General features: G+C 41.1%; 2 protein-coding genes across 3 annotated transcripts; one reads left to right on the top strand and one right to left on the bottom strand.

The window, feature by feature from the left end:
- Positions 1-878: 878 nt before the first annotated feature.
- lamp1a (lysosomal associated membrane protein 1a) lies at positions 879-9,043 on the top strand. 2 transcript variants are annotated; one of them, XM_080729857.1, is made up of 9 exons: positions 879-1,230; positions 4,137-4,243; positions 4,836-5,055; positions 5,305-5,469; positions 5,583-5,785; positions 6,053-6,178; positions 6,730-6,796; positions 6,915-7,082; positions 7,566-9,043. In XM_080729857.1, the coding sequence occupies exons 1-9, from the start codon at positions 1,185-1,187 to the stop codon at positions 7,703-7,705; spliced, it is 1,242 nt and encodes a 413-aa protein (XP_080585983.1). In that variant the 5' UTR covers positions 879-1,184; the 3' UTR covers positions 7,706-9,043. The 2 variants fall into 2 exon arrangements, with proteins under 2 accessions (XP_080585983.1, XP_080585984.1); XM_080729858.1 differs by having other exon boundaries at positions 5,308-5,469.
- A 304-nt stretch (positions 9,044-9,347) lies between these two features.
- grtp1a (growth hormone regulated TBC protein 1a) lies at positions 9,348-19,676 on the bottom strand. The gene is made up of 8 exons (XM_080729550.1): positions 19,085-19,676; positions 17,651-17,802; positions 17,231-17,389; positions 16,546-16,670; positions 14,272-14,368; positions 12,210-12,382; positions 10,957-11,142; positions 9,348-10,650 (listed from the first exon to the last, which is right to left on the bottom strand). Exons 1-8 carry the CDS (start codon positions 19,168-19,170, stop codon positions 10,558-10,560), a joined length of 1,071 nt encoding a protein of 356 aa, XP_080585676.1. The 5' UTR covers positions 19,171-19,676; the 3' UTR covers positions 9,348-10,557.
- Positions 19,677-20,221: the final 545 nt, after the last annotated feature.

Here is a 20,221-nt window from a genome sequence, read left to right on the forward strand (position 1 = left end):
TATCGATATGCTGATAAGTCCAAAAAAGCTAATGCTAAGAAGAATAAAGCATTATTTAACACTCCCATGTGAAAGCCAAGGGCCCTGCAACTATCACACTGACACTAGGCAATGCATAATGTTGATAAAGTTAAGTAGGAACTGGGTATTAAATGTTTTTCAATAAAGTAAAAACACTGCTGATAATTCAGCAATGTGGTAATAATGCTGTTCTCAGTGTAATTATGTATCAACACTAATTGCCATAACAGTGTCATGTTCTCCGTTTAAACCCATCAAATATGCAAGCAGAATGTGACAGGGTCCCGATAAGAGTTGTTGGACATTCACAACGTTCCCTCAGGGGTTTTTCTGCACACCCTCGTGAATTGATGCAAGCCATCAGCTGACTTCCCCACTGCACAGACCGGTTTCATGGGACGGCTCACATGCTGCTGCTGGGGCCTGAATCAGAAAGCAGCACAAGAGGGAACAAGGGATATAATCTACCCCGTCTGGGATTTCAATTTACTAATCATCTCAATATTTCGGGTGTGATTGTGTGGCTACAATGATGCCCATATATTTTGGTATCTAAAATATATGGGCATCTTTAGATCATCTAAAACCCCCGTACAAGCAGGTCGAAGCTTACAATACATTTAGAGGAGAAGATTAGCTATATCTATATATGTTATAACTTATTAGATTATAGAGACGTTGACACAGTACATTAACCGGTTTGATGAGTGTAGGTGTAATATGAAAACATTACATGCTATATTGCCTGTATAAAAGCATTGTGCTTTTTGACAGTACAGCACTGTTCAGACCTCACGTGACCGTGCTGCTGGGTGTTTCTAAAGCCACTGGTTCACATGACTTCGGACATTCTTTCTCCGGGACATGAACCATGATCGCATCTGCTGCTGCTACACACTAGACTAGACAGCATGCCGTTCCACAGCCAGAGACCACGAAGACGCCTAGAATTACATTAAACCAGAACGGAATAAAAAACAAACAAACCGTTAAGAACCGTTACTTTGTAATATCGACCGAGCTACGATTTGACGGCACAGGAAGAAGCGACGCGTCAAGTGCGCGCTGATCTGATCTGATCTACCTGCGTTTGTAAAGTGGGCCACGTTGTTTTTTTTATTGTTAATATTAATAACACCGTAAAGGATTTGATTTGAAACATCATGACAGGCTCTTTGTTCGCTCTCATCGTCTGGTTTCCGATTCTAGGTGAGTGTTTTGTCTGTGTGTGTGTTTACGTCATTGTAGCCTATCATTTAAAACGACGTCATAATGTAGACGTCTAGTAGTGTGACGGCGACAGTATAAAAGTAGGCTTACGTGCCACGATCTATTGTACATTTTACAGAAAAGCTTGCAAATGTATTACGAAATGGGAGCGAGCCTTGCCTTATGTGGTCTGTGGTGGCTTTGTTGCAGGTGTCGACATGCCTTCTTCCTAAATATAAGTTTTAGGCAATCGTATCTTATTATATGACAGTAAAAGATTAAAATACAGCCGATTACTGTGTGTTATTGAGAGAGAGGCACTGTCAGTCTGTCTGACAGGCAGGCAGGCAGAGACGCGCATTGTCCCGAAGAGCGCTTCACGTGACCGCAGCGTCGCTTTGTGTCCAGATAAACAGTGTGAGCCTGTCATTCTGCCCTCTGCTCTGACACAGCATGTTGGAGGGATTCTATTGTGCTGGCTGTTTGTTGGGCCTCTCGCGTAGGACTGCGATGTTTGCTCATTCGGTTCATATTTATGCCTATAATTAGCCTAACATTATTTTCTCAATGCAGTTGTAGCCTATTAAAGGAAAAATAGGAAAGCTTGTGTGTACACAAAACATTCCCACCTCCCCCTCCCCTCTATGACAGGCATCAAAAAGGTAGTTGTCTTTAATGATTTCATTGATTAGAGAGATCACTAACGAGGACGTGAGTCACGTGACACTTTTATGGCCCAATCAATCAATTACCTTATAGTGCACAACCCCTTTGAAGTTCAAAGGGAGCAATTAAGAGCTCTGGCTGAGCTCCCCCTGACAAAAATGTCCCTCCACTGTTTCTGTTGACATTTAATGTCAACATAAAGAGTGGAACAAAACAGAAATACGTACGGCCAGGGGATGTGTCGTTCTGCAAGGAAACACCCCAGCACAATAACAACGTTATTAAGTTATTATAGATTAAGGGAGATGACTGCTAAAAATATATAGCCTATATACTTTTAACAGTCTTAAATTTTTCCTTTAACGATGTCTGATGACTTACTTCTTAGGGCTTAGGCTACTGCTGCGTTAGATAGAGGGGGTGGAGAGAGACAGAATGGACCACTGTATGGGCTAGTTCTGGGGGGCTCGTTCCAAAGGGACCCCAGCCACATGGTAGCCAGATAAGACGACCTCTTTTCAAGTCGACCTTAGTCGCGGAAAAGTCACTCGGGAAGTGTCGACCCCGGAAATCACGACCTAAAAAATTGGAAGTGTCAACCCCAGTATAGGGAATCCCCGACCTCATGAAAATCACGAAAATTGGAAATCTCATCCCCCATTATATGAAATCCCGAACCGAATATTTTCTCCCAGCACGCAGCAGCTGTGTGAGACACAGAGGGGAGACTGAGAGGGAGAGAGAAGTTTAGGCGTTCTCTGTTTGAAAGAGAAAATATTATAACCTCTCTCTCTCCCCATCTTTCATTGCTGTGACTCCACATTAGTTTACCCACTTTAACACAACTGAGAGCTCATAGATCTGCTATTTTTGAAAGACTGCAAATTTTGAATAATTTTTAAATTAACACAAATATTGTCTAGAGGAGCCCCCCTCTGCATGGCACACATTATTTTCAGATGGGGATCTGGGGGTCCTTGACTCCTTTGACATGAAAATGTCTGAGAACCACTGCTGGGCTAGTCATACAGTAAAGTAAACCAGGCAACACAAATACAAAATAAAAACGTATTGATCCCACGCTTTGGTTAGGAGATTATTAGCAAATGGTAATGATTTATTGATTGATTGAATACTTAATTAGTTTGCATAGGAAAAGGTACAGGACAGTACAGTTCACTGATACAAGGTCAACTAAAAGGATGAAGACCACAAGAAAGATTTTGGGCTTGTTTATGGTCCTGTTGTACTCAATTCATACAAAGTGAAACATCTGATACAACAGAGAACAGAGGACTGAATAGCCTATTGGTAACAAATAGTATTATAATATTGCTGATTACACTCAGAAACATAAAACAAAAAAATGGTTGCTTGAACATCTTTGTACATATTTTTGAGAATAGAAACCTTCTGAAATTAATCCCTTTACCATCTTTGACCATTGTATACACATACCAGTACAATGCTTAATATCAATTAATGTAAAAGTGTTCACCCAACGCTTTAAACCCACAAACAGCTACAAACACAGGAGTGAGTTGGCATCTTCTGGGATAGGCTATTAATAGCTGTTATGAGTGTAGGAGTGCCAGGGAAAGTAAGCTGAGGTTGTAAATAATGTTTTGTAATTCTGCCAGTCTGAGCCATGCTTGGAAAGGATGGGGGGAAGTGGGAGAGGAGGAAGCCTTTTATTTATTTATAATTTTGTTTACAACCTTCACTCTTCATTCTTCATCACTCATTCAAAGTACTTCTGGAAACTCTCACATAAGTCTACTAATAGAGGAAGACTTCCTCAACTCAAATTCCACTCATAAGCTAGAGTGCTACTTGTTTGAAGACCTTTAAGTACAGGCATGAGTTTGAGGTTAGAGGCTAATCATTTCTTTTGAAGATGTTTGTATGTTTGGCCTTTTAGTCTCAACTAGTAGCTCTCTACAGCTCTCTGCTGGTCAATAGTATAAACTACAGAGTAGATCTTGTACAGTGTGTAGACCTTGGATCTGTACTGTACTGTACTGTCCTGTGCTGTGCTTTTCCTATGCAAACTTCGAATAATGTATTCAATCAATTCAGTGTGGTTAGTAATAGTAATATTGTCGTAAATTATTTATTGTATTACCTAGTGTTATATTAATAAAATGAGTGGCCTTTGTCACATCTAAATATGTTTTCTGGCATCCAGTCATGGAGGCTGTTCAGTAACTTTATGCACCATGTGTTGAATGTGTCTGCAGGCTGCGTCCAGGCTGTTACACTGGAAGTGAGGGAGGGAAACTCCACCTGCATCAAAGCGGAGCTTTCTGCTGTCCTCTCCATCACATATGATGCCACCGGTGGCACGGTATGTTAAACCTTCTTGCTGTACCCTGTCATAGTGCAGGGGTTCCCAGACCTTTCCTGCAAAGGCTCCAACAAATGTGGCCGACATAAGCTCACAATGCATCGCATATCGCAACATGTTGTGAGCTTCTGGATTCGTTTTTGTGTGTGCTATTTTTTGAAAATGTTCGAACATTTTAGAACACCCAAAATAGGGACACCAGGTTGTATCGAGACTTTCGAGAGTGCTTAAAACTGGTACAATATGCCTAATCATATGAGTTGAATTTTAATAAAAAAAACTAATAATATAAAGGAAATCAACATCTTATCCTGTGTTTCTTAAACCAATACAGGTGTGTGTGTGTGTGTGTGTGTGTGTGTGTGTGTGTGTGTGTGTGTGTGTGTGTGTGTGTGTGTGTGTGTGTGTGTGTATGTTTGTTTTAGTTTTTCCACATTCCTCTCCTTCCCAATTGGCCTCCCTGGAGCCCCCTGACAGCCCCACTTTGCTATTGCATACTCAATAAGTGAATTAGTGAAATGCAATATCAACAGCGATGCGTATCATGTCCGACTTTCAAAACCAACGCAGTTTTCCCCCCTCATCTCGTCAGCGTACTGCACAGGTGCCACTCCCAGACTCCACCACGGTGGACACGGAGAGGAGCTCATGCGGCAGCGACGGCAGTTCGCCATGGCTGGTGAGCGTGTTCGGAGCGGGTCACTCCCTGGGACTGGGCTTCACCACCAATGGGAGCCTCTACACTGTGGCCAACCTGACAGTCCAGTACAACCTCAGTGATACTGCTGTCTTCCCTCAGGCCAACAGCTCTGGTGAGGACATCACAAGTCACAAGCAATTAAATTAATATTATTTTGATTTACATGTTCTTGAAATAATTATTTTCTAAAAATAAAGTTTTTTGAAATTAATTAAAAAAAGAAACATGGATTTGGCATAATACTTGTATCCCTAAGTCCGTAATGTGTATTATTATTATTATTGTTATTATGTTACATTGCTCATGATCCGCACCGCAGGTATCTTTGTAACTAATGATACTAATTCTGACCCATCTACAGTAGATGTGGTTACTGTGGTGTCGACGTCTGTTGGGATTTGGGCGAGGGTCAACACCACCTACAGCTGTGTAAGCGCCGCCAGTGTTCCAGTGGGCACAGCCACCGTCACCTTCTCTGATGTGAAGATGGAGGCTTATATGCTCGGGGATGATTTGAGTCCTAATGGTATGACACTCTGCCTGTGTGTGTCTTTGTCTGTGTTGGTTGGTGTACAGTATGTACTGTATGTGCTTCTAAGTAAGCCAGATTTGTAATTCTTAACATTTTGTGTCCCTCAGAAAGTGTCTGCACCGCTGATCAGACTAGTACAACTGTTCCCCCTCCTCCTGTGACAACAACCACCCCAGCCCCAGTTCCGACCCCTCCAGGACCACCTGAACGGGGCACATATTCATTAACCAATAGCAATGGCACAGTATGTCTCCTGGCCTACATGGGACTGCAGCTTAACGTGTCTTTTTTCTCTGCATCTCAGAATAAGGTAATGCCCAACGTTTGGGCAACAATCCCAAATTATTATTATCAACAATAGGAAAATAGACAGTCTACAAGCTCATGAGTTGTGATGCTACGCATTGTGAGCGTGTAGAGCTTCTATTTGTGAACAAATATGTAAAGGTTTCAAATAATATCTGCCAACCGTTTTGAAAATCAGTAAATACAATGTGACAGTTGCAGTATCATATGGACTGCCTTGATACAAGACCATAATAGTTGTTACTCTCTCTCTTTCTCTATCCATTGCCAGACTGTGCAGGAAATTGTGAACCTGCATCCTAATCTGACAACTGTTACAGGATCATGTGGTACCAGCAGTGCAGCCTTAGTGCTAATGCAGGACACAACCACCAACCTTACCTTTACCTTCACTCTGGTAATGTTAGGCCTCTAATTTGTGTGTGTGCATGCGTGCGTGTGAGTGAGGCAGTGAGCCAAACTTCTGTTATACTATACATCAGGGGTCTTCAACGTTTTCAGGCCAAGGACCCCTTAGTTGAGAGAGAGATGAAGCAAGGACCCCCACAACCTTGTCATAGGTTCCATATCGTTGCATTGTTTGACAGCACAATCATCAGTGTATTTTGGATTCATATCAATTTGTGTTTTCAGATATTTAACCACTTGAACTGTCAATACTTCTCCCCTCTACACCAAACCTCTTTGCCGAAAATAGCCGATCTACAAGCTCACAACGCCTCGCAGCGCGAGGCGTTGTGAGCTTGTAGATCGGCTATTTTTGGCTAAAGTTCTCAGAATCTAGTTAAGAATCTGGCTAAAAAGGAGATTTTTTTTCTTTCTATTACACAAAGATTTGGAGGACCCCCTAGGGGTCCCGGACCCCCTGTTGAAGACCCCTGCTATACATACTAATGTTGATCAGTGTTTTCATCTCCCCCTTCCTTCCTCATGGTGTTCCATCTTCAGAATACCACCTCTAAAAGGTACCACCTGAGTGGCATGGCTCTGGTTGCTGGCTGGCCTGATATGACTGGTAATCTACTATCATATATGTCATATATAAACCTGGCTTACATTTAGTAAGGTACATGGTGTTTTTGGACTGCATCAAATTGTCCCGACTCCTGATCATTCTCTCTCCCTTTTTCCAGCTCCACTCTCAGCCAGTAACAACAGCCTTAACTACATGCCGAGTACGCTGGGCCGTTCCTACATGTGCAGCGCAGAGCAGACTCTGGCTGTGGCAGCTGCATTCTCTCTCAACACCTTCCGACTGCAAGTCCAGCCCTTTGGGGTCACCACCAATCAGTTTGCTACAGGTAGATCTGCTTTTCTCTGGCCACAGCCATCCTCTCACCTCTTTACAAATCTCGCACAATTCACAAGAGATTCTTGCTCTTTTCCCACGTTGTCATTTAGTTTAGTCTTCTTTACCTATTCTTTCCACTTTGAGCAGCTGCCAATGCCTGTTACTAAGGGTTATCAGTGAGTTGCCTTGTGATGGTCTGGAAAAACATGGAAAGAATTTACTAGTTAAGTGTACAGTATATGAATAATGCTTTTCAATCAATCAACACCTGTGTGCCCTCAAATGTGCCCTTGAGCATGGCATTCAACATCCAGTTGTTCCGAAGGGAGCTTCTCATTGCCAAAACTTTAACTGAGGATTGGTGGTATTCTACCAGGAGGGAATATATATGTACATAGATTATCACATGTACTCAACAAATGTACATGTGCAGCAAAATATGTTCTTCGCTGAACAACTTAAAATACACTTCTTCTGTTGTTCTCTCCTTCAGCGGAGGAGTGTCAGATGGACCAAGACCAAATGCTGATCCCCATCATTGTGGGAGCAGCTCTGGCCGGTCTGGTGCTCATTGTCCTCATAGCGTACCTTATTGGCAGGAAGAGGAGCCATGCTGGATACCAGACCATCTGAATGGACATGACCACTCTCCTTATTGCTGCCACATCACAAGTATCCCTGTCGTAAACCAGACTGAATGATCCATTCAGGTGTAAAGCTGAACTGTCATACGTGCAAATGTAGTGCAGTTGAACCTGCTTGTGTGTATCTGGCGCATGATGTTTGCGTGAGTGTAAGAATAGGTTATAGTGTGAGTACATGCATGAGTGAGTGAAAGCGATTGATGCTCGGTGTTTTTTGGGGTGTATGTGTGTATGCAAATGTGTGCGCATGTCTGCACTGCCTATGTGACCTTTGAGTATTTGTGTTGACTTTCTGTTACTTGCTGTACATGGATGGTGAAGAGAAACCCAATATTTGCTTTTTACTAACCATTTTTTGGTATAAATTAGTTGCCCCTGTTTTAGGCTGTAGAGTAGGCTCAAATGTACAAGGACAAAGTGGTCCTATCCACATGAGCCCTAATAATCATATATTATTTCTCAAAATTGCTCCTGTTCAAAATTTGCCCCTGTTAGATTGTCTCTTCGGCTCTGTTCTAGTCCCATTTAAATATATTTAATTTGCTTTCACATGCTTTAATTTCTATTTGATATTGTTTCAAATACTTTTTGTAAATAGACATTTTCATGTCACATTTTAAAGTGACTATAAAATGGGAGAGAAGAAAGGTTATGAGTAACCAATCTTGTATCGAATTATATCGTTTTGAGTCATACTCAAAACAGGTCAGAATTGAACGGCAAAATTGACAGTTTTTCTACAAAACATAATTATTTGCCTCTTATCCAGTACTGTACTACTGTAGACATTGTCCAGTAGGCCAGTGGTTTGATTACAATAGACAGGAAAGAAGTTAACATTTTTGTTAGTTTGAGAGTTGTTAGAACAAAGATTCTCAAGTGTAATGAATATCCCACTGTACAAAAAGTATTTTCTCTGTATTTTTTGCATTTAATAATGAGGCCCATATCCTGCAATGAAAAGGGAAGCCTATGTATAAAAGCCAATATAACTTTGCTGTAAATGCAATGAGGCTTTTCTCACCGTTTGGTTTTGGTTTAAGTTGCGAAGTCCATACAATATCTGTTGCTGCTATGTGTAAATGCTGTTGAATGGCTGGGGCCATATACAATAAGAGACTATACATTTATTTAAATAGAATTGGATTGTGCCATTTTTCTTTTTTCCATTCTTCAGAGTGAATTATTGGTTTTGATTTCCCCTCTCCAATGATTGTTAATATCAATTGTAGTGATTTGATCTTTTATTTTTATAGAGAATGCTTTGATCTTGTTTTCTATTTTGCATCTTACTAAAGCCAATAAAAGAAACTTCATTTATAATTTCTTCAATAGTGGCCAACATATATTTATTCATTGTTTTTCAATACTTTGGTTAAATACAAAGAATACTTAATAGGCTGATGATAAACAGGGTAGTTGAATTCATTACAAGAAACAGATCAGTGTGACTGCCTAAATTCTTTTATCGTTTAAAATACTGTATATTGTCATAGCTCTTACGTGTTTAATTTTACCAAGGCTACGAGGCCTTTCCTGTAAACAACACCCAGACAAAGAACAGTGACGCTATTGTGAGGAAAGAGGGCAGCACTTTAATTGTGTATAGATAACCAGTAATTCAGGTCAGCATTTCACTACAGTGCAGTGTGCACCAAAGCTTGTTCAGGAGCCATAGCCATTTCTCCAAACCAGAAAGAAGGCCAGAGTGCTTATCATGTTGCTGGCTGGAGGGCAACCTTCATGTGATCCAAGACAATTGATACTGTCCCAAGAATATCAATGGCTACTGAAATGTTGTAAAGGAATGAAAAACATAGTTGTGACAATACAACTCCACACATAAAGTCCCCCTCCAGCCATGTTCTATGATTATGACGTGATTTTCCCCTCTAAGTAAAACTCTTCCTATTTGAGAAATTCTGGATCTACCGGTATTCATATTCAGATACCACAGGCTCAGAGCAAAGTCGTTTAAGGTTGAAGTGGCTAATTTATTGGACCATGACAGGTTCACAGTATCGGTGAAATCACACAACCGGCTCATATTTGCAAAAAATACAGAGCAGTTCCCCCACCTCCACGGTCAGAATGTGACAAGGACACTCTGTTGGCACATAATAATCGGTATCGTCATCGTCAAAGCCGATGTAAGGAAAAAAACAATTCAGCGGAGGGAGGTGCAGCACTTCACACCCACCTTTTGTAACCTAGACAAAGAATTATTCAGATGTGAAATTATCGTTGATAATCTGAAAAGCTGATTCATTGCATCTGATGTCACATTGTGTATAATTCCCCCTTGAGGGCATCAACTACGTAGAGCACATACAACATTCTGCTAAGCTTTATCTCTGCTGTAGCACACTATCAGGAGTAAAGTGCAAATTTATGCATGATACCAGATTCATAGAAAATAAAGTCGATCCACTTACGACAAACTTCACAGTGAAAATACCTATTCCAAGTGTCTAGAAAGTACCCAAATGTAATCTATGCAATATTCATTTAGCTTCTCAAATAGAAAATGATGCTACAAGTTTTACAATGCATAGTCATCGCTTTGTGTATATACCATTAATCAATTTACAGTTATGCAATGCTATTGGTTGAATGTGTATTTAAGACACAAATTAAACGCAGCAATCACTGTGACAGTAACATCGGTCACTCACAACCATAATCTTAAAAAAGTGTGCAAATGAGGTGTTGGGAGTTTATCCCAAAGTCAGAATCATCTGTCTTTCCAAAACTCCAAGGTCACCCAATCAAAGCCAAAGGAGTGTAAAGGAGACAAAAATGGAATGTGTATTGCGTTTGACTGACAGGCTAGGGTTCAGATCAGGACCCCTCCGCAACGATGCGGGCTTGACACATGTCCCGCAGTTTGGTTATGGTTGTCATGGAGAGACTTCCTGGTTCAGTGAAGATTGTCTAGGAAAGACAAAAGGCAAATGGGATTATAGGTTTTAACTACTTAAAGAAATTGTCAAAATAGCAGATCTACAAGCTCACAATGTGTCGCATCATGGTTCGTTGTGAACTTGAATTTACCAATTTACATCCTCCTCCAATAAGATGAAACTGTACCTCATCTAGATCTAGGTTTTTATCAGGTCGTGGACAGCCTGATCGCCCAGTACAAATAAGGATCTTTACATTTATTGAAATACGAATACATACAGTATGTCTGGACGTACTACAACCTGATATTTATGGCACAAGTCCTATCTAGTTTACCTGCATGAAAGTATGGCATTCATCAGCGAATGGTCCGCGTACAATCTGTTTGAAGATTTGGCAGATGTCCGGCAGTGACCTGGCCTGCTGAATCACTTGCTGGTTATGGTGGATGAGCGTCAGAGCAACACGGAACAGGATCTTTGAACCCTCATAGAACAGGCAATCCCAGATCCGTAGAACTGTCTTTGGAAGAGAAGGTACCAAAGAATGTACAACAAACTAAATCATACAGTTTATCTAGGATAGTATAACAGTACTGAACAGACCGTTTTAACCATAACATAATCTAACGCCGCACAAGTCAGTAACGATGCATGTCGGGAATGCATGCATGCCCACCCGCAATACTACTTCACCTGATGTAGTCATTTTACATATTGTCTAACATGTTGGAGTCTCAGGATTATCTCACATTTTCTGACATGCCACCACTAATATTAGCGAAGTGGTACAAACGAGACGCAAAGCTACGATGTTGGCACAGTGATACCGATATATGCTGCTGTCCAGGTATGTTTATTGAGTATCTTACAGAGCCAATCAGAAGCAAGTATCAGAACTATACGTTTTATGGATTTAAAAAGCGCTAGTTCTCATCTTTTCGACCATTCAAATGGGACTTACAATGTACTTCATATTCAACCATGACAGAACACTATTTAACTCATAGGAGGTCCACTACGTGCCAACGCGTCAAACTCTTTCCGATGTCTCCCGGTGCCCACGACGCGTTGTACAGTAAACTATATTAATCTGTAGCTACTGTACAAGGCAACCGCGGTGGAGAGAAACACTCCAATTCCCAAAATGCAATGGAGTATCACATGACCGGGAAATCCAGCTCACTCGTTGACTAGTGTTATGCTGCTGCACAAAAGTGCATTTATCTCCTAATCTAACTTTTAAATCACGTTCATGTTTAAAACACAGCCTTCTCTACCGGCCGTTACAAAAGCACTGATTGTTATTTTTCTGTTCTGAAAGTGAAAGAAAATACTATTGTGAAAATAAACAGGACATACTCGGAATACATTTACTCTGATTACTTTTTCCCTGGACCTTCAAAACAAGGTAAAATGGCAGGTTTCCATGGCAACGATCATGAATAATCCTGGGCACCCTATGTGTTAATGAGTCTATGTGGTACACATTCACACACCAATGGCAGAGGCAACCATGCAAAGTACCAACCTGCTCATCGGGAGCAGTGGTTTAGGGGGCACCACAACTTTGATACATCCTTCTCTCACCTCTACTGGGAGGACATCTACGTAGAGACAGATGAACCATCGGGACACGACCAGGGTCCAACTGACATTTTGCTCCACCATGGTCTGCCACACTCCAGGGGCTTTCACTTTCACCAGCTCCCCTAACACCTCCTGGTCCGTCTTCAACCCCAGCATCTCTGGGCTATAGTAGTCTAGTCACACACGTGTGTGTGCACACACACACACACACACACACACACACACACACACACAAACACAAACACACACTTTTCGTGTTTTTTTGCACAGACCAATGGACACTTTTGTTTGGCTCTGCATTATTGGGTTGTGTTGGTAGTATTGAGTATTATTGCTTGTGTTTGACATGGCTGTGAGATACTTGTGTAGCACAGACTAGCATTGATTGATTGGTTGGTTGATTGATTGAAGACTTTATTAGAAGTTTGCATAGAAAAGGGTACAGTTTCATGACGGTACAGTTCACTGGTACACGGTCAACTAAAAGGAGATCCTAGAAAAGACTAAGCTTATTTCCACAGGAAACCATTGAAGTATCTCATATTCATATAACATTGAATGACAGACAAATAGAACACCGTACTATGCAGTAGATATAGTCAGGGGAAAAAAAGGAAAAAATAAAACGGTGCAAAAAAACAAACAGTAGGTAAAAACAAAGAAGGGTCAGGGGAGGGTAAGGCTGGGCTAAGTTTGTTATTGCCAGTTGTGAACGGCTGCCACCGGTAAGTGTTTTTTCAGGGCGGTTAACGCCTTCGGGAAGGCGTTACACATTTTGGTGGTATAGCAGAAGAACAAGTTTGACCCTTTGTTTGATTTGACTCTGGGTTGAACGTGATCTGTGGCGCTGCCTCTGGTGTTGTAATTATAGACATCCTTAACGTTTATAAAGTATTTTGACAGGTACATGGGTATCTTTGTGGTGTAGCGTATCTTGTACACCAGGCCCATTGCAAGTTGCTGTACTCTGTCATCTACTCTGAGCCACCCCACTCTTAACTGGTGAGTAGCGGTGAGGCAAGTCTGATAGGGAAGGTTAAGCAGGACCCTAATTAGTGGGTTTTGGGCTGTTTGGAGCTTAGTTTTCAGGGCTTGTGGGGCGTCACGATACCATACGTGGACTCCGTAGTCAAAGAGGCGCTGAAAGCATTGACTGTTTGGACACTTTTTGTTTGGCACTGCATTGATAAGTTGTGCTTTAAGTATTGCTATTTGTGTTGTGATGTGACACTTGACTGCTTTTGACACTTTACGTATATATTTTCTGTTTTCATAGGCTGTGTATTTGGGGGCACACACACACACACACACACACACATCCCCCTTGGGATAAAAGGTATCTATCTTGTTTAAAAAAAAAAAAAGTATCTATCTACACACATTCATTTTGCAAACAAATGAGCTTGGGCTACATCACTGAGGATGCATCCCAGGTGCATCCATGCAATGTTTTTTGTTAAATGATAAATTAAACATTGGCCAAATCGTCAAATATTAAAGGCAGAATTTGCGGAAATAGCCGATCTACATGCTCACAACATGTGTGAGCATGTAGATCTGCTAATTTCACAATAGAAACGTGTTATACAAAATGTAATGCCTCAACTCTTAGTGCTTGTCAGGGTGGGGGGTCCCCAGTTAAAATATGATTATTTTGGGGTCACGGCCTGAAAACTGCCGTAGGAGACAGATCTAAAGTAGTTTCTACAGATTAAACAATTATTATAGGCTACATTCACACTGATGAGACTAGACAGCTACTGTAGCTATGTATTCATTATTTTTCAATACTTTGGTTAAACACCAAGTACCTCTAAAGAATACCTCATAGGCTTTATGATAAACAAGGTAGTTGAATTAATTACAAGAAGCAGATCAGTGTGACTGCCTCGTCAAACTGTGCGTGTGTGTTTGAGTGAGAGAATGAGATAAGACAGACACGTCGGTCTTAAGCTACAGAGAGATAAAGACCATGTGACCTCCTGTAAGGTTTATTCATAGCACAGAGCAAAACCAGAACGGCGATACGGTTATTGGTGCTGTAAGACAACACAACACACACCTGGCAATATCCTTTCCAGAAGAGCCTCCATCAGCCAGAAAGACTTCTCCTCATCTTTAGTGATGATGAGCAGGTAACCAGCGATGAAGTTCATGCCCTGAAGAAACAAACACAGTTTAAAATGATTCCTTCCCAGTACTCTTCATTAGAAAAATCTAAATAAACCCACTGTAAGTTATCATACAAAACATAGCCGTATTCTGTCCCAAGTAACTAATGCTAACCCGAATGGAAAAGAAAAGGTATGTAAACTGTGTTCTAGAAAGGGATTTTAATGATAAACATTATATTTATAGGCAGAAAAGCAAGCTGTATGTTTTGAAAGAGCTTCATCCGTTAATACGAAAATAGTAAGAGTGGCATAACATGTAATTGAACTGGAAAAGAGGAACAATTAGGCTAATGCTTATAACAGGTTAAAATGTTGTGACTTATAGGTGAGCATTGCAGATGCAACCATAACCACTAGGTGGCAGTACATACAGGCAAATAGCTGAACAAACTGCTGTAGCCACTTTATATTTCAGGACCTCATCCAAGTCAACAGGTGACAGGATAGAAGAAACTACCCAGCTGTTACTACTAGGAAAACAAATTGAACAAGAGGGAGAACAACATTATTTCTACAGTACATTTATCAACAGTATATGGAATCTATCACCCAAAGAATGTACCTATTTGATATATGCACACAGGTGGTTTGTTTATACAAGTCATATGCAATAGTATGTGTGTATCTATTTGTATCTAAAATGTAATTTATGCTAAGCAGCAAGCTAAATACGCTTAGATCATTTTTATTTATATTAGGATAAATGTATGTGATGTTAAAAACGAAATGGAAGTGGGGAGGAGGCTTCACTTTCGCTTTAACCGGGTCCTCATCATAAGACCCCCGGTCCACGAGACTGTATGACGGGAGTCGACAGTCTGGCCTTGCGAGACTAGTGCGCAGCTAATCTCAAACACTGCTGGACAGGTCTGCAAACTTAGCATGCACACTAACAGTAGACAGATGGAAAATACTCCATGCCAAATTATTCAAATCTACCTCATGGTGGCGCTATACATGGCCACTTTATAACCAGATGTCAAATAATCAAACTTTTTTCCCCCTGGATTCCTTGGATCATGATGCACCTCTCCATATATGCCGATTTCCACCTAACTAGATTGATGTTCTATCTTTTCGCATTTACTTCAAAACACACTTTTTGCTATTACTCCTACTCTGTCCAAAATTCACCTAAAAACCAAAAATCGTGAACTACCAATCTACGTTAAATTTGAATCACCCATTCAGTGGCCTCTAAACAACACAGATCGATTTAACATCCACCCATAGGGGTTCCACAAATGCAACAAATACCACTGTTTATTGCAGATAATCAATTTGTTCATATTCCACGGTTTCCACCACGCTCTGACCATCTGGTGCGTTGTCATAGTAAACTGTTCTAAAAGATTCTACACTCAGAAAAAGATTGGTTTGCTTGTTTGTTCTGTTTACTTGGATGTCCTAATTCGATGTCCTAATTCGTTCTGTATGATCTATAATAGGCACAAAATGTCAGATAAAAAGCAGATCATTTCAAGTCTCTCTTTTTTCTTTAATGTTAACTGCTTGTTGCAGAAACATGTTTTCACCCCCCACCAAATTAGCTACAAATGATCTCATGATGATGTTCTCTTCCGCCACAATGCAGAAAAGGTTCATGCTATTTCCCCCACAGCTTCCTCTAATCGTGATGGCTGTAACCCACAACCGACACAGCCCAGGGTAGGCCACCCAGCACGGCGCTCCACCTTTTTGTTCTGGGGTTGAATTCTTGTACACTGTGTGTGTGTGTATATTATTCATTCATGCTGTATGCTGTCTAAATGCGATGCATTGAGTCTTTCACTCGAAAAATGCATGATGTAATACAATTTGGTAAAAAAAGAAAAAGGACTGTCAAGTAGAAACCCAACAAGAAAGTACAAACGGTCCTGTATCCAGAGAACTGTTATGATGAAGAGCAAATCATTTTGTGGTGCGTGGTTGACAGCGTTTCCACAATCAAACTTAATATTTCTTTGTTTTCAGAAAAACAGAAATGTGCCTACATGGCCATGCAGGGCAGGCACTTTACATCACCTCAATGTGATGACCCACTAACACAATAGGACTTTGGAAGACCAATTCAGGTATCAAGATCTAGCCAATCTAGTAAATGTGGACTCTATGAATTGAGGTTTAAGATGGATTTTTCTATTTGAAGAGCTCAGCATTACCTGACAGTAGCCCACTGCTGGATTGTGGTGTCCGTATGCTAGCAGCACATTATACAGAGGTTTCTGCAGGCATGGGTTAGACGTCTTGCGGAACAGGACATTGTCTGGAAATGTCCTGTTCAGATCTAAGAGAAAGAGAGCGCAGAGAAAGACATTGTGCATGCGAGAGCAAAAGTAAGAGACTGAAAGTGTGTGAGTGAGTGCCAATGAACCGAGTGTGAGAGAAAGACCTTTTAACAGAGTGTGAGTGAGTGAGTGAGTGAGTGAGTGAGTGAGTGAGTGAGTGGGGCTGTCACTATTATTACATAATCGTTTAATCGCAATTATTTTGCATAATCGTTTCCATGTTGAGAAATGTTAATATAGTTTCAAACACTTTCAAAAAGTAGTGGAAATGGATCTACAAGCTCACAACACGTTGTGAGCTTGTAGATCAGCTATTTCCACTATCATGTTATTTTTTAAGTATAAGGTTGTCAAATATGTCAGTAATTTCTTTGTATATTTAGGTTATGTGTCATATCTACCATGTGCAACTTCAAAGCCTAATGGCCAAACAGAAATGTAATTGTCAACGACAAAAACACAATTAAATCGTTAATCGCAATTATATGAGTGACAATTAATCGTCATGTATATGTCATAATCGTGACAGCCCTATATGAGTGAGCGAACAAAGCCTGACCTATGCGGACCGTTTCCACCAGTTTGGGGTCGTGCTCGGCGACCAGGAGAGACTGATAGTAGCCTGTGTTCTTCTCCAGCCGTTCAAGAGCTCCACTGGCAGCCATCCAGACCAGAGCCCGATGTTCATTGGGGACCCCCTTTCGTACATAACGCTTTACTGAAGGGGTGATACAATAACTCACTTTAGAATCCAGTATTTTATTCTGTGAAAGAGCTATAATGTACGCATGTACTTAAGAGTTTAGAGTTTAGGCATTTAGCAGACGCTTTTAATCCAAACGCGACTTACAATAAGCAGGTAATACACATCAATATAATAAGCAAGATAATATGTCAGTACATTAATAACAATATAACAAATGCATAGGAATATCACTCTAGAAAAACAATAACATACTTAAATGGTTATCACACTCACATTTGCCACTCTTTTCCACTTTGCTACTGTCCTTGAGTAGCTTTGACCACTGGATAGCTCGCCTAGTGAGCACAGCCAGGTACTCTGACATCATCTCTTCGTATGATTCATAATCGAAGTCCTCTGACCGCTCAAAGCCATACGGATCCAGACTGGAGGAAGCAAAGTCACATGCCGTCAGAGCATTAAATCATTCATAAGACTGTCCAAAGTGATTGTCCAAAGTCTTTGTCATGATGACCATCTTAAATCAGGTATCGCTGATATTTGAGTAGAGACACTCTTTTTGAGATAACTGCACTTACTTTTGCATTAACGTCATAATCGTTTCCAACAGAAATGTAATTTTTATTCACATGTTCCAGTTCATTTCAATGCCAAAAACAATAATCACACAACACGTATTTGTATGATGATCAATTGTAATTAATTGTAAAGTAAATGTTCATGAATGTGAGAATTTGTGACAGCCCTACTAATCTGGTATAATATTTTGCCCATAGATCACTTTTTTCTTCCTTTCTTTCTTTCTTTAAATATAATTGCAATTTTGTGCATAGTCTGTCTGTTGTGACAATGAACCAAGTCATCAGCAATCTGATTCCAGGCTGAGTGAAAAGCCATGGGAGACTCTGGCTCAACCCAAAGCCTCAAAGATGCTTATGTAATCCTATAATCTGACATGCTGCTTAAACTCTCCAGAAGGAAACAAATGTTACTAGCCAATATACAGTAGTTATCTACAGTATAGATAAGACAATAAGACAATTTAAGCCACTTAGTTATATCATTTTATATACTGCAACACTGTCCTACACTTAACCTGACATGGATGTGAAAACACTAGGCTATACAACTTGTATGTTCCCCTGTCAAATGTCCTACACAAAGCAAGTGTGTACTGTACAATAATAGAGCTATAGGTGGCTATCCCATGTTGTCCATGGAGCATGGTGGATGTCATACGTCTTTCGTTGACATTATCAGTTTATCCATTTGTGGGACATTTTCTACTTTGGGACCTTTTCTGTACAACTTCTCTACAAATGATTATAAATTACATGATACACAGCAGGTTCACAGGAGGAATGAATGTCACTTCATCTGGAGTCTGGACTGACAGGGACATGAATAACCATCATAATAAATCAATAACACGGAAAGTTTATCGGTGATTAATAATCTGGTTGTATTATTTAGTGTAAACTGTGATTTATTCCCAGTGTACACTGGAAACAAAAAAATTAAACGGACCCATAAAATGTGTCTGCGACCCACACATGGGTCCCGACCCACTGTTTGGGGAAACAGTGCGTTGTGTTACGGGTGACGGGTCTGTAACTCCTAAGTGTTAACTCTCTGTGTTTAGTTAACTACAACTAAAGACGTGCATCCATCCATCCACTGCTAGCCTGTTAGCGGCTCATGGCCTACCTGTTCACCCGGTCCTTGGCAGTGCTTTGGGTGCTGAGCACATTATTCTGCTGCAGCGGCGGCGGCAGGGTCCCGTTCCTCTCCATTGCAACCCGATCCCAGGCGGCCGCCGGTGTGCGTGTGCCTGTCCGGTCGTGGTGGTGGGAAATCCGTGCTCAAGTCTCATGCAGCAGCCTGGTCTGGTCTGGTCTGTCTGCATGCAAGATGATGAACACAACTACTATCTAGTAGTGGGCCAAACGTTTAGCCCATATATGAACGGAGACGCTGTTGCAACTTTCTCCATGAGTGCGGTGGTGCTCGATGCGAGAGACTTTGTTGTGGAACACGCGAAGCTGCCTGCGAATCTGCGATCACTTCATTCTTCTGAGCTGTACCGATTGCAAAGTAATCCGAAGAGTTATATTTGGAGTGTTGATTTAGTAAATAAATAGCGACCCACTGACGATGAACAACAAACCCGCGCTGCTGGCGTGGGACAACAACGAATCTGCCCTGAATCTTGTTATTATTCACTCTTGATCCAGAGTCCAGCCATAGCATGCACCTGTCCTGTTGGTCCTCCTGCTGGCTGCAGCGATAGAGAGACTCCGTCTACTCTGCGTTCAAGTCCAACAGCACAGCAGCAGCACTGTCGTCATTTGAGATCAAACGGAAAATCGATAACTAATTCCATTTTCATAGAGAAAACGTGACAACATGGTTTCATTTGTCAATCTGGTCTGGATGGTTGGTTCCAGGGAGTAAATTACAGTGCTCAGGGCACCTGTCAATCAAGCCTGGAATGTGAAGTAGACACGCCCTCTCTCTCTCACTGGCCGGGCAACGTAATCTTTGCCGCGAGCTGCGACACAGACACAGTAGAAACTATGGGGAAACTTGTACAATAGAAACTATGGGGAAACTAAGACAAGTTTCATTGCGACCGTAGGTCGCAGTTTAGTATGTGAACCGTCACAGCTTGACCGTATCTCTGTCTGTCTGTATATAACGCCTGACACTGTGGTTCCCCTGACACATCACTGTGACATCACAGGTGACATCACACACAGTGATGTCATATACTAAAAGGCTGACACATCACTGTGACATCACGGTGATGGCAGATGATACACGAAAGAAGAAGATACACCGAGC

This window comes from Nannobrachium achirus (genome assembly GCF_963921795.1).
Source record: "Nannobrachium achirus genome assembly, chromosome: 7".
Lineage (NCBI taxonomy): Eukaryota > Metazoa > Chordata > Actinopteri > Myctophiformes > Myctophidae > Nannobrachium > Nannobrachium achirus.